At 50.2% G+C, this 15,297-nt stretch overlaps 1 protein-coding gene across 1 annotated transcript in view; it reads left to right on the top strand.

The window, feature by feature from the left end:
• Nucleotides 1-15,297, top strand: part of pappa2 (pappalysin 2) — a 726,002-nt gene that overhangs the window by 313,786 nt on the left and 396,919 nt on the right. The window contains exon 7 of the mRNA XM_072511622.1: nucleotides 12,124-12,619. Coding sequence (XP_072367723.1) covers nucleotides 12,124-12,619 — 496 coding nt within the window. The remainder of the gene's footprint in view (nucleotides 1-12,123; nucleotides 12,620-15,297) is intronic.

Raw genomic sequence — 15,297 nt, 5'->3', positions numbered from 1 at the left:
CAGGGTTAACCCCAGGAACTTCACCTCTCCTAGTCCGATCTGTGCTTTTTTAGGGTTAACTTTCAGCCCTCCTTTGTGTAACATCCCCAACAGCTCGTCCACTAGGGGCCCATGCTCCTCACTATTACTGGTGAACAACAGGATGTCGTCCACATACTGCACCAGCTTGTGTGGCTCACTGAAACCCTTTAAGCATTCAGCCATGCATTGATGGAAAATGCTCGGGCTGTTGTGGAATCCCTGCGGGAGACAGGTCCAGGTGTATTGTTGCCCCTTAAAGGTAAAGGCAAACTTGTATTGGTCTTCCCTTCTGACCGGGACGGACCAAAATCCATTTGAAATATCCAGCACCGTAAAAATTGAGGCGGATGCTGGAATTTCTCCTAACAAGTCTGCCACGGCCGCCACCGTTGGGGCGCAGGCCGGAATGTGTTTATTCAGGACTCTGTAGTCCACGGTGGCCCTCCAGGAGTTGTCCGGCTTCCTCACCGGCCAGAGCGGGGAGTTTACATGGGTGGCAATTGTCCTCAACACCCCTTGCCGCACCAGTGAGTTTAGGGCCACCTCCAAGTCTGCCTCTGCTTCCCGGGGGAAGCGGTACTGTTTCTGGGGCTGGGACATGGGGTCCCCATCTACCCTGACCTCTGTCCCAGTAACTCTCCCACAATCATGCTTGTGGGTGGCAAAAGCAGCCAGATTCTTGCGGACATACTCCCTGAACTCTTCCGGGGTATTCCTCTCCAGGGCTTCTAGATCGTACCCTTCCTTTGGCTGTACCACACACAAAGCTCCCTTCTCCTGGGCTCTGTCTATTACCCTCAATTCCCTTTCAGTCCCTTCCGTTGCTGCACCACACAGGCAGTGATTTCTTAGGTCCACCAGGATCTGATGAGCCACTATGAAATCAGCTCCTAGGATCCCTTTTCCCTCCTGTTCCCATCTCATCAGGACGCATTTCCAGTGCGCCTGGAGTGCCCCTAACCTGATAGACAGGGGAACAGAGAAAAAACCCATTTTTTCGTTCCCGGTAAAACCAATGAGGCTATAGGGTACCCCGCTAGACAGAGGGGATGCTCGGGGATTGTCCGTGTGGACTATAGTACTGGAAGCACCGGTGTCCAGTAGGTAACTCCCGACCGTATCCTGGACCTCCATTTTTACCCAGGGTCTCCCGCACGGGCCATATTCCAGTGGGCATAGAAAGGTGGGTGGCTGAGGGGCTAGTCATTCGGAGGCTTCCCTGGGTGCGGGGGCGGGCTGCCCCTGGCCCGTTGCCATAGCCACCTGTCCTGAGCCTTGCAAAAGGGCTAAGATCTTACTTATCTCGATGGTTCCCGGGGCAGCTGCTCCTGCCACCGGGGTCTGACTCTCTACTGCGGGAGCCCTCTCCTGTTTGTTGGGGTTTTTACATTCCCTCTTGAAATGCCCGGCCTTCCCACACCCGTAGCATACCGGTTTCTTGTCGGAGGTCCGGGTGCCCTCATGCTTCCACTCTCTCTTAGGGGCTGCTGGCACGATTTCGTGCACTTTACCCTTAAGAGGCTTGTCCTCACCCCTCTCCCCATTACGATATGCGAGGGTAAGTTTCCTAAGGACCTCTTCCTCATTAAGGGCCGGGGTCTGCGGGTCGAACCAGTGTTCGGCTTTTGCCCTAACGCTAGGGAGGCAATTGGCAACTAGGGTTTTCAGCCAGTGGGCGGTTCTTTCCCCTAGATTCCGTCTATCCGCGGGAACCCCGCATGCCTCCATATAGACAGTCCATAGTCTGTCTGCGAACATGGTGGGAGATTCCCCTGGTTGCTGCTTGGTTTCCCCCACCCTCATGAAAGGGCTCCCCAGGTTCAAACCCATGGCCTCCAGAACAGCAGTCTGTGCTGCCGCCCAGGTGTCAGGTCTTCCCCCATTCCCAGAGGTCACCGTCCTGCATAGCTGGGCATCTAGGGTTATCAGGAGCATCTTTATTTGCTCCCCTTCGTCGCAGTCATTGATGTGGGCTGCCTGTTCCACCTCCATAAAATGCAGCGATGGGTCCCCCTTCTGAGTTAGTTTGGGAACGTGGGCCACCATCCCCCTGAGCGCGGATGCCCCATGAGGAACGATAATGTCGCCCTCAATCGGTCCCCTATTTGCCATCCCCGCCGGGGGACCATACCTCCTTTGCCTGACAGGGCACATCTGCCCTACCTGGGGTTCCTGCTCCTCCTCCCCACTGTCCAGCTCTCCTGCCTCGTTGGGTAGCCCCCCTGTCCCCGGGCTAGCTACCCATATAGGAGGCGCCGCTACCTGGGGATACACTGCCGACCCCCCTTGGACTTGCCCCTTAACGTGCAGCCCGATCCCCCCCTGCCGACCCGGACACGATCCCGGTGCCTCAGGAGGCGGTCTATTCCCCTTGGCCTTTGGGGAATCATCCGCTGCGAGGAGCACCTTGCCCCTTGGGACCCCCCCTGGACCTACCAGGTGTATCTGTCCCCTGAACTTGGACAAGGTCTCCTCCAACTCCGTTATTCGTGCCTGGCACGGCCCATGGGCACAGTCCCCTACTTCCTCGCGAGCCACCCGGTACGCTGCCTGGATGTCCCGGAACTTCCCCTCCAGCTTCCTACACTGCTCTGTACTCCGAGCATAGAGTTCCTGGAGCCTCCGTTCCTTTTCTTTACCCTCCACTATCTGGCAGTGGAGATAGTCCTTCTCACATCTGTTAGACTCGCTTTCCTGTTTCATTTCTGCCACTTCCCCCCGCAGTCGTTCCGCTGCGCTAGCCTCCTGCTCTAACTCTTCGATCCTTTGCTCTGCGTTGACTACCTGCTGAGACAGGCAAACCAGCCAAACTGCCTTCTCCAAGTGCCTTTTGTGCGCCTTGCTTTCTGTCCATGCAGCCGCTGCCATTACCGGTTGCTCCGCATTGATCAATTCTGAGACCCAAGGTTTGGTGAGGTTGACCTTTTGCCACAAATATGAGGATATTCTCTCCTCCATTTTGCTTCGTTCCCTCACCCCCTCTGCCACGTCACATACTCCAAACCACCGGGGTCCTGCCGCGGTCGCCATTGTAGAGGGTGCCATCTCCGCTACTCCACTACTGGGCCGATATCTGGGGTTTGAATATCTGTGTGTGTCTCTCTCCAGCTGGCACTGAAACTTCAGAGGCCAGGGGATGTCGCACTGGGACACTTCCACTGAAGAGAGCACTGATTCAAGCCTGCCGTTTATTCCTAACCGACAGCCTGAGACTTATATCACACAGATCTCCAGACCCCTACCAATACCCAGGTGATTCTCTCTCTTGCCGGTGGTACAACACCCACCCGGTTCCTACTCCACTAGAGTAGCTTTCCCAAGAGAGAGAATAGGACACTGCTGTTTATTTCCTAACCAGCAGTCTGTCCTGAGTGAATCGCTCAAGATGACCCTCGATTCTTGAACCCGGAATTAAGGTGAGGAGTATTTTTAACAATGACTTGGTCAGAGATCGCTGGTGAAAGATTGAAGAATTTAAACGACTCCAATTATCATCAAATCAAGGTTTATTGCAAAACCCAGGTCAAAATCATCAACAGGAGAAACACAATAAAATCTTATGCTCTAATACAACTAAGTCTATTCAAAAGTAATATAGCGGACACAACGAAAATTCTTATGATTACACAGTTTTTAGCAATATCACAAGGCACAAAACAAGTTCCCTTCCCCAAAGCCTCAACCACTATTAAAATCAAGGGAGTTTCGCAAGCTGCTGCGGGGTACTTACGGTCACAGGCTGCAGAGGTCAAGTCAGGGGTGCAGAGGTCGAGCCAAGAACGAAGAGACCCCCAATCGAAAACACAGCCCCTTTTATATTGTTATACCTGGCTTTGTTCTGTGATCGGCCAGCCCCTTTTGCATTGAAAAAGGTAAGTTTTAAAGTTCCCGCTGGTCCCGCCCCCTTTGAGCCGGTCAGAGCTGTATGTTTCCGGGTATTCCTTGCAGGTCCGCCCCTTCCAGCTAGGCAGACCTGCGCGATTTGAATTTGGCGCCGGCTGCGCCCCCTCCTTCCAGTGAGTTTCTGCCGGTAGCTCCTGTCAAGATTGGAGTACCTCCCCCAGGTCCGCCTCCAACTTGGTTTTTCTGCCGGTAGCTTCTGTCAAGCTTGGAGTACCTCCCCCAGGTCCGCCTCCAACTTGGTTTTTTTCAGACCTGCGCGATTTGAATTTGGCGCTGGCTCCGCCCCCCTCCTCCCAGTGAGTTTCTGCCGGTAGCTCCTGTCAAGATTGGAGTACCTCCCCCAGGTCCGCCTCCAACTTGGTTTTTTCCTACCGCTGATCTTACAGGGGCTTTTCCAGCGCAATGTGCTGAACCCAGACAGTCTGTTTCCTAGGATAACGAGGTTAAGCCCTCTTGTGAAGAATTTCAGTGTCTTCCAGCTGCTCCGGAGATGGCTGCTATTCTCACCTCGCTATGTTGATGGGGTGTTAATTGGATTCTGCTCTGGTGGAGGCCAGGTCATTTACATTTGCATGGGGCTATGACCATCCCATTGTCCTGCTTGCATGCAAGCCTCCTGTGTATTCCCGTGCCCCTTTGTCTGTGTCTTGATGTTATCTTGTTGTCTGGCTCCTTCTTCCTTGTAGCTCCTAGGGGGGTGTTTGTAAATATTTATGTACTTATGTCCCTACTCAGCTCAGCGGGCCAAGCCTGCTGGGAAAACTGGTTCTGTTATCTTGGCTGAAAAGTCAGTTTACAGTCTCTGAGTTTTTCCAAAAGGGCCGAATTGCCCGAAACCCTTACAAGACATAGTGGTCAGATTGCTTCACTGGAAGCGGAGATATCTCTGGTGGCCGAAGCAAATAAATTGCTGAAGGCCGATATGAATGATTTAGAGAATTGCTCTAGGAGGCAAAATGTTCGAATTGTGGGGCTGCCAGAGAGATGGAAGCCCCAACACAGAGTACTTTGCAGAGATGTTCTGTATGATGTTGGGGGAGAATGGATTCATGTCTCCGCCTACGTTGAACCGAGCCCACTGTACAATCGGGAGAGGCTTCGTCCTGAGAATCCCGTGTGTGTGAAGTTTTATAGCTGCAAAGAGAGAGCGCGGGTTCTGAGATGGGCGAGGGGGGCATCGTGACCTCATATGGGAAAGCCATGCCATCAGGATTTACCAAGACGTGGGAGCAGAGCTGGTGAAGACAGAAGGTTGCGTTCAACAAGGCCAAGGCCACCCTGTACAAAGTGGAGTCTGATTCAGTGTGGTGTACCCTGCACTGTTAGGAAAGGCCTATTTATTTGATGCACAGGCAGAGGTGGACTCCTTTGTAAAGATATATGGGTTGGGTGCGGTGAGATCGAGTTTTTGGGGAGTGGACATGTTGAATTGTTGCCGTTCCATGTTTATTTTTGCATTTTCTTGTTCTTTTGGGGCTGGATTTTTGCTGTTTGAGGTTTAGTTTTATGTTGCGTTCTGTTGTGAAATATGAAAACACAATGGTTGATGGGGTTTTGATATTTTGTTGTTTGTAACTATTTTTTTCACTCTAGTTAAGAGTCAGCTAACGAGAGCAGTGTTGAAGGGTTGGCTGCAGCTCATTTTTGTGTTTTTTTAAATTGTCCTCTTTATTGATGGATGCAAACCAAAGGCCCTTAATCAGTTCTTGTCCCATGGCTCAATTGATAGCGCTCTGACCTTTACACTCTTTAATCATGGGTCAGAATTATAGGCCAACACTCCAGTGCAGGGTTGATTAGGTGTCACAAACTCAGAAGTGCCATCTTTTGAAAGATGCCTGCCCCTCAGCAAGTTGGAAAAGATCTTTTGACTCTATTATGAAGAGGTTCAGGGGAATTCTCCCTGATGTCTTGGCCAATATTTATCCCTCGACCATTATCATTAAAGGCCTATGATTTGGTCATTATCATATTGTTTGCGGGACCTTGCTGTGTGCAAATTGTTTCCATACCACCGACGTTACAATAGCTTTTTAAAATAAATTTAGAGTACCCAATTATTTTTTTTCCAATTAAGGCCCAATTTAGTGTGGCCAATCCACCTACCCTGCACATCGTTGGGTTGTGGGGGCGAAACCCACACAGACATGGGGAGAATGTGCAAACTCCACACAGACAGTGACCCAGGGCCGGGATTCGAACCCGGGTCCTCAGTGCCACAGTCCCAGTGCTAACCACTGTGCCACAGGCTGCCCCCTACGTTACAATAGTGACGACACACTTCAAAAGAGCACCATTGGTTGTAAAGCACTTTGAGATATTCGAGGTTGTGGAAGGCGCTAGATAAAGCATGTCGCTTTTAATTTCAAACAATGCCCCCAAGGTGCGCATACGGACCAACATCACCAGCTGAATACTTTGAGCTGCACTGAGGCACAAGGCAGGGATGCCCACTCTCCCCGCTCCTGTTTGCCCCGGCAATCAGGCCGCTGGCGATTGCCATGAGAGTGACTAGAGGTTGAAAGAGATTCTGAAGTGGGGTGTGGGGCGGGGAGCACGGAGTATCACTCTATGCGGATGACCTGCTCCTCTACATCTCGGACCCGCAAAGTGGCATGAAAGAAATCATGAAGCTCCTGAAGAGTTTGGCTACAAACTCAACCTTGGCAAAAGTGACGTTTTCCAATTGAACCCGAGAGGGGGAGGTGCAGAGCTGGAGGGTCTACCATTTGAAATAGCTCAAAACAAATTCCGCTACCTGGGGGAGCAGATTGCCTACGACAGGACATAGATCCACAAGTGGGACCTGACCAGTCTGGTGGAGGAAATCAAAAAGGACCTATAGAGATGGGATGCACTCCCACTTTCCCTGGCGGGGAGGGTGCAAACAAGCAAGATGAATGTACTGCCCAGGTTCCTCTTCCTGTGTGGATCCATATCGATCTATATCCCCAAGGCCTTTTTCCATTCAATAGATAAGATGATTATGGCATTTGTGTGGGGGTTGGGCAAGAATCCAAGAATCCCCAAAACATTACGACAAAGGAGAAGAAACATGGGCGGCCTGGCCCTCCCGAATGTGTAATATTACCACTGGGCAGCCACAGCGGAAAGAATGAGGAGATGGCTAAAGGAACCAGACACGGAGTGGGTAAGGATGGAGGAGTCCTCATGTACAGGGATGACCCTCCAGGCCCTCACTATAGTAGTGCTCCCATTCCTGACAGAAATTCACTCCACAAGCCCAGTGGTGGTAGCGACCCTGAGAACTTGGAACCAGCTGAGGCAACATTTCCATGATATGTCCATTATGGCCCCCACCTGCGGCAACCATAGGTTTGCACCAGCCATGCTAGATGCCACCTTCAAAAGATGGAAACAGGATGGCGGGACACTGACTGTTAGTGACTTTTACACAGGGGACAGACCAGCGACCTTAGAACATAAGAACGTAAGAACTAGGCGCAGGAGTAAGCCATCTGGCCCCTCGAGCCTGCTCCGCCATTCAGTGAGATCATAGCTGATCTTTTGTGGACTCAGCTCCACTTTCCCCCCGAACACCATAACTCTTTATTCCTTTATTCTTCAAAAAACTATCTATCTTTATCTTGAAAACATTCAATGAAGGAGCCTCAACTGCTTCACTGGGCAAGGAATTCCATAGATTCACAATCCACTTCGGGTGAAGAAGTTCCTCCTGAGCTCAGTCCTAAATCTACTTCCCCTTATTTTGAGGCTGTGCCCCCTAGTTCTGCTTTCACCCGCCAGTGGAAACAACCTCCCCGCATCTATCCTATCTATTCCCTTCATAATTTTCTGTTTCTCTAAGATCCCCCCCGCATCCTTCTAAATTCCAACAAATACAGAGTTAGAGGAGCTGACAGAGAGACTGGACCTACCAAACGGGAACAAACTCTGACATCTACTGATCAACAACTTTCTACGCAAGGAGATGACTGCATATCCACGGAACCCGAAAAGCACAAGGCTAGAGGTGTAACTGGATGCAGACAGTCTGGGGAGGCAAAATTGTGGGGACCTGTACGGACAACCTTTAGAAAGGACGCACTCCCCACTGGACGAAACTCGGGTAAAATGGGAGGAAGAGCAAGGGATGGAAATAGGGTCGGGACTCTGGAGCGAAGGACTGTGCAGGGCCAACTCCACCTCCTCATGTGCAAGGCTAAGCCTCATGCAGTTTAAAGTGGTGCAAAGAGCACACCTGACAAGGACCAGAATGAGCAGGTTCTTCCCGGGGTGGATGACAAATGTGAACGGTGCCAGGGAGGCCCAGCCAACCACACCCAAATGTTCTGGACATGCCCCAGACTTGATGGTTCAGAAACGCCTCCTTTGAAGCAGTGTCCAAAGTTGTGGGGGTGAGAGTGAAGCCGTGCCTAAAAGCGGCAGTCTTCGGGCTATCGGACCAGCCAGAACTGTTCATGGGGAAGAGGGCCGACGCCCTTGCCTTTGTTTCTCTAATCACCCGCCGTAGAATCCGCAGCACCACCCAAAGCTACAGACTGGCTGGCAGACCTATGGGATTTCTCCATCTGGAGAAGATAAAGTTCACTATCCCAGGGTCAGAGGGTGGTTTCCACAAACCGCGGAAGCCATTCACCAACTTTTTCCAGGACTTATTTGAAGCCAACAGCAATAGAATGGGGGGACGGGGGACGCACGGGAGCCAATGGTACCACAGGAGGCAGACAGGAATTGGGGGGGGGGGGGGAAGGCTACCAGGAAAAGGAAGGGGAGGCCAGAAAACAACTGACACAGAGGCCAGATAGCCTAGAACAAGAACATGGAAAGGAACTCCCAAGTGAAGGTCGAAAACAGGTCAGGGAGAGTGGTGGGTGGGGGGGGGGGGGGGGCGTGTAGAGGGAAGGCCCAACGACAAAAGGGGAGGGGGAAGGGAGGGCACTGCCTACTTGTAAATAATGAATAACTACCCATGTACAGTGAAGGGCTTGGGAAAGGACCCTGAAACAAAGAGTGAACGTGACGGGGGAGGGGGGACGTCAGCATATGAATAGAATCATAGAATCATAGAATTTACAGTGCAGAAGGAGGCCATTCAGCCCACCGAGTCTGCACCGGCTCTTGGAAAGAACACCCCACCCAAGCCCACACCCCCACCCTATCCCCATAACCCAGTAACCCCACCCAACACTAAGGGCAATTTTGGATACTAAGGGCAATTTATCTTGGCCAATCCACCTAACCTGCACATCTTTGGACTGTGGGAGGAAACCGGAGCATCCAGAGGAAACCCACGCACACACGGGGAGAACGTGCAAACTCCGCACAGACAGTGACCCAATCTAAGTACAGCGTACAGTGACCCAATATGTACATTGTAATCAGCCCCGTTACCCTTACTGCTTGTATAGTGCATAATATGTAAAAAGCAGCAATAAAACACTTTTTAAAAAGTCCAGAATTAGATGACCACAGATATCTGGGTGGTTTGTGGGGCTGTAGGAGATTAGGGAGATAGTGAGAGATGAGGCTGTGAATGGATTTTGAAGCAAGCATGAGAATTTCAAATTGAAGCCTTGTGTAATGGTGATTCAGTGTAAGTCATATGAACATGTGAGTTAGGAGCACGAGTTGTCCACTTGGCCCCTCGAGCCTGCTCCGCCATTCAATCAGATCCTGGCTGATCTGATTGAAACCCCAATCCCATTCCTGCTGACCCCCGATAACCTTTCACCTCCCCCTTGTTAATCAAGAATCTATCTGGCTCTGGTGTTGGCTGAGGAACCTTACTACAGTGCATCTTGTAGATGGTACACACGACTGCCACTGTTCGTTGACGGTGGAGAGTTTGAATGTTTTTGGAAGGGGGAGAAATCAAGCGGGCTGCTTTATCCTGGATGGTGTTGAGCTTCTTGAGTGTTGTTGGAGCTGCACTCATCTAGGCAGGTGGAGAGTATTTCATTGCACTCCTGACTTGTGCCTTGTAGATTGTGGACAGGCTTTGGGGGGTCAGGAGGTTAGTTACTCGCTGTAGGATTCCTAGTCTTTGACCTGCCCTGGTAGCCACAGTATTAATATGGCTAGTCCAGTGGAGTTCCTGATCAATAGTAATCCCCAGGATGTTGATTGTGGGGGATTTATCGATGGTAATGCCATTGAATGTCAAGGGCAGTGGTTAGATCCTCTCTTGTAGGAGATGGTCATTGCCTGGCACGTGTGTGGTGCAAATGTAACTTGTCAGCCCAAGCCTGGGTATTGTCCAGGTCTTGCTGCATTTGGACATGGATGGCTTCATTATCTGAGGAATTGCGAATGGTGCTGAACATTGTGCAGTCACCTGCAAACATCCCCACTTCTGACCTGATGATGGAAGGGAAGGCCATTGATGAAGATGGTTGGGTCTAGGACACTACCCTGAGGAACGTATTAGAAATGGAGAGGAAAAATGTCCCTCAATATTTCGCAAGCTGTGGAGGTTTCTGGATTAGTCTGATCATAAAAATCAGAAAACAATTTCATTGAGACAGGTGAAATCTGGGTGAACAGCGAGTGATTGAGGTATATGTGGAACATGATGCACATTCTGAAAACTACTGCTGAGATCCTTTGGACAAGAGATAATGTTCATCCAGGGGAGAATATTTATTGACCATAGAATCATAGAAGTTCTCCAGTGCAGAAGGAGGCCGTTCGGCCCATTGAGTCTATCACCGACCCTCTGAAAGAGCACCCTACCTAGGCCCTTTTCCCTACCCCATCCCTGTACCCCACCGAACCTTCACGTACCTGGACACTAAGGGGCAATCTTATCATGGCTAATCCAGCTGATCTGCACATCTTTGGATTGTGGGAGGAAACCGGAACACCTGGAGGAAACCCATGCTGACACGGGGAGAACGTGCAAACTCCACACAGGGTCTCCCGAGGCCGGAATTGAACCCAGGTCCCTAGCGGTGTGAGGCAGCAGTGCTAGCCACTGTGCCCCTCCCCCGGTCTGTGGTGGTAAGGTTGGGATACTGCAGACTTATACTGTCCTAATCCTCTGGCTGAGGAAGAGAGGTTAGGAAGAGAGGAAAGGAAAGATAGGGAAGAAGCAAAAAGAAAATCCCCAGACAACAGGCACAGTTGGGAAGCTCTGGGTGAAGAGAATTGCATATTGCAGGATTATTCACTCAGTGCCAAGTCTGTGGAGGGGTTGATCACCACCTTTCTTCTCAGAATCATCTTGGAAATAAAAGTTTCAAAAGATCCACTTTTGAAAAGCAGCACAGTAGCACAGCGGTTAGTATTGTTGCTTCACAGCTCCAGGGTCCCCGGGTTCGATTCCCAGCTTGTGTCACTCACTGTCTGTGCGGAGTCTGCACGTTCTCCCCATGTCTGCGTGGGTTTCCTCCGGGTGCTCCGGTTTTATCCCACAAGTCCCGAAAGACGTGCTATTAGGTGAATTGGACACTCTGAATTCTCCCTCTGTGTCTACCCGAACAGGTGCCGGAATGTGGCAACTAGGGGCTTTTCACAATAGTTTAATTGCAATGTTAATGTAAGCCTACTTGTGACAATAAAGATTATTATTAGATTTTCTGTTTACAATTTCAACACTGTCACAGCCCCTCCCCCAACGCTGACACAATCCCTACCCCACACTCATACAGCCTCTTTCTCTCCCCTGACACAGCCGTCTCCAATTTGAGACACAAACCTTACCCACCCTGACATCCCCTTTCCTCTGGGACACAGTCCCTCTCCCACACTGACACCGCCTTTCTCCAAACCCTGAAGCACCCTACCCCCTACACAGACATCACCTTTGTGCTCACCCTGCCTGCTGCGGCCTATCCCCAACTCGGGTCAGCTCCTCTCCCGACTGAGACTGCCCCTCTCCCACATTGACCGTGCCCCTCTCTCAGACTGATAGCCACCACCCTGCAGAACTGTACTTGTCTGTGATGTCCTGGCCCTGTTGGTAATCAGACAGAGTAGATCTCCACTGTTTCCCGGCCAGTGAGCATCACTAAAGGCATGTTTTGACATTTGTATTATTGTTGTTTCTGTGTGCAAATTGGCTGTTGCTTTCCTAACATTACAATTTTAAGGAAATACTTCTTTGTATTAGAGCACCTTACGATGTTCTGTGGATGTGTAATGCACTTTATAAGACAAACAAGTGCATTGTTTGTTCATTTGTTTCGTTTAAACCATGATGTCTCTTTGCCGCAGGGTCTCCTGATGTGGAGGGGCCATGTGAACCCAGCCTACGGGCCTGGAGCCCAGAGCTCCACCTCTACCACATGAACATGACAGTGCCCTGCCCCCAACCAGATGGCTGCATGCTGGAGCTCCACTTCGCCCACCCTGTTGTCGCGGACTCGTTGTCAGTGTGGGTGACCTACTTGTCTGCTGGTTCGGACAGGACCATCTCCAATGTGGCGATCCTGACCAGCGATGGAGAGGACATTCAGCTTGGAGGGCCGTACCACACCTTCTGTGACATTCCCCTCACCATTAAGGTCAATGTGAAAAAGAAAGTGGTGGGGGTGAAGATCTATACTTTCGATGAGAAGCTGGAGCTGGACGCCGTGCTACTGAAATCGAAGTGTCAGGACCCCCTATGTACCAAATGCAAGACTCTGAAATACAAGATTGTGAGGGAGCCTCCATTTCAGGAAGGGCGAACAGTGACTGTCACACAGATGGAAAGAACATTCACTGACTGGTGAGTACTTGTAATGGAAGTCTGCATTTTAAAGACATAAAACCCACTTACTCTCCAAAGATCCCAGCTGCAGAGTCCTGAGCATCTGATCCTGGCTGACACCCCGTATAGTAACTGTCAGAGGTGCCAATAAATGGAGGCCCTGTCAATCCCCTCAGGTGGAAGTCCGAAATCCCATCGCGAACATTTTAAAAAACAGTCCAGGAGTTCACTCTGGTGCCCTGGACAATATTGATCCCTCAACCACTGCCTCTACTACAAATTATCTTGTCAGTGCCAATGAGGAAACGGTGTCAATCCAGTAAAAACCAAGACAAGTCCAAACAACAGATGTAATGTTGCGTTTCAGTGTGTAAGGGAGAGGGTGGCCCAATTGGCAGCATCCTGACGTTTGAGTAACGAGCCGAGAGTTGAAGCCTAACACCGTGACTTGAACCTATAATCTAGGCCGATCTTCCGATGTGGTGCACTGCTGAGAGAGTGCTGTATTGAGGTAACTTCCTTTTTAAAATATGTCAACCCGAGATTCCAGTAAATCAGGGGATGCGAAAGGTCCCACCCACCATTTGGAAACAAATGGGATATTCTCCTGGTGTCCTGAATCCGACTGACACAAAGTCCCAATGGGGATTGCACATCAGTGAGAAAGTACGGTCCAATTTATCAAGAGCCAGGATTGCCAAGGGGTCATCAACTACTCAAATACATGCCAACCCATTTTTAACATTTTCCCTGAGTGGAAATAGATTTCAAACACTTAATGCATGCATGGTTAGTGAAGAAGGATGTGATGTTGTATGTGAGTACTCAGTACAAGATGGCTGCCTGCCTCGTTTCAACTGAAGATGGCCCACCAGGTCATCACTCCTCATTGCTGAAAGGAAATTGTCTGGATGTCTCCTGGACGATGGAGGCACTCTATCTCTGCAGTCGTGGCTGGTGATTCCAGTCGAGGTGAGGGAACGAGCACCAATTCGCAATACAGAATTGAATACAGCATTGGATTCGGAAAGCATGATTGAAGTATCATGACAGATCACTTTGCCAGGGTGTTCTTTAATATGATGGTAAGCTGCACACGCCGGAGTTTGGAACTTCATGTAGTTTTTCTCATCCCGTCAGGAGAAAGATGAAGGAACACTGGATGAGCAAGACAGTCATAAGCCTACTGCAAAAAGTCATGGCATGGGACTGCTGCAAAGCATCTGTGGGATAGCCCATCCTGGAGACCTCCTTATCTCTCTAGCAGTGACTAGTGAACTAAAGGACTTGTCATCATGATCGCCCTGGACAGAACAACAGCTGAATTCACTGCAAACATTTGCATGTCATCTATCGCCAATATGGGTGGCACGGTAGCACAGTGGTTAGCACTGTTGCCTCACAGTGCCAGGGACCCAGGTTCGATTCCCGGCTTGGGTCACTGTCTGTGCGGAGTTTGCACATTCTCCCCGTGTCTGCGTGGCTTTCCTCTGGGTGCTCCGGTTTCCTCCTACAAGTCCCAAAGATGTGCTTGTTAGGTGAAGTGGACATTCTGAATTCTCCCTCAGTGTACCCGAACAGGCGCCAGAGTGTGACAGCTAGGGGATTTTCACAGTAACTTCATTGTAGTGTAAGATAAGCCTACTTGTGACACTAATAAAGATTATTATTATTGTCACATCACTTGTTGGAACCGTTACATCAAGCATTTTCCACAAAACACCTCAAATATAGGCTGATGGAGGTTTTGGTTACTACAGGTCTGTGTTCCTACAGTCGACATGTTGCCTCTTGGTGAACGTTCTCTCCTAAATATCTTTAATCCTGTTGGTGGTTCCTCAGCAGCAGGATGGTAGAAAGTGACTTGGCTCCAGCAACCTCTGGTCACTATCTCGGCAGGGACTGTACTTCCTCCTGCAAGTTGCATTTCCTGCAATGACAGTCTGGCACTAGCTGCATTCTCCTCCATGTGCAACCATGTGGGAGAAGGGCGCACAAATGGTATTATGTTCAGTCAGCAACCCCATGAATGTGCACGCCACCCATAGAAGATTGTGTTGGGCCTCAACTCCGATTGACCAGTGACCAGCAGAGCGGCTACCTGAACAGCGTTGTTTGAACAATTAGAAAGAAGGAAGGCTTGAATTTACATAGTCCCAGGACTTCCCAAAGTGCTTTAAAGTCACCAACACACGAGTGAATGCACTGCAAGATCCCACAAACTACAATGTAATAATAGCATGACCATCAGTTTTTGTGAAAGCTGATTGAGGGATAAGTATTGACCAGGACACCAGGGAAACTCCGCTGCTGGCCTTCATAATAGTGCCATGGGATCTTTGATCTCCATCTGAGAGAGAAGACAGGACCTCAGCTTATTGTCAAATCCTAAATTGGCACCTCTGACATCGTAGTCCCCCCCCCCCCCAGTATTGCACTGGAGCATTAGCTGGTAATGTGTGCTGAAGTCTCCGGAATGGGGCTTGAAGCCAGACTGATTCTGAGCAGAGAGGGCGACCAACTGAGACAGGCCGGGCAGTAAATCTAACTACATTTTCTTCACCTAAACTGTTCTGAGTAGTTGGGCGCTTGGCTGTGGAAAAATGGATGCGGAATGGGAATAAAAATGTTAAGTCGCCCTTTGGGTTGCCAACCCTCCAGGATTGGCCTGGGATTTCCAGGAATTGAAAGTCAAT

This window comes from Scyliorhinus torazame, chromosome 7, assembly GCF_047496885.1.
Source record: "Scyliorhinus torazame isolate Kashiwa2021f chromosome 7, sScyTor2.1, whole genome shotgun sequence".
NCBI classification, from domain to species: Eukaryota; Metazoa; Chordata; class Chondrichthyes; order Carcharhiniformes; family Scyliorhinidae; genus Scyliorhinus; species Scyliorhinus torazame.
Note: the sequence above shows the minus strand (reverse complement) of the source record. Positions and strands in the feature narration are given on the sequence as shown.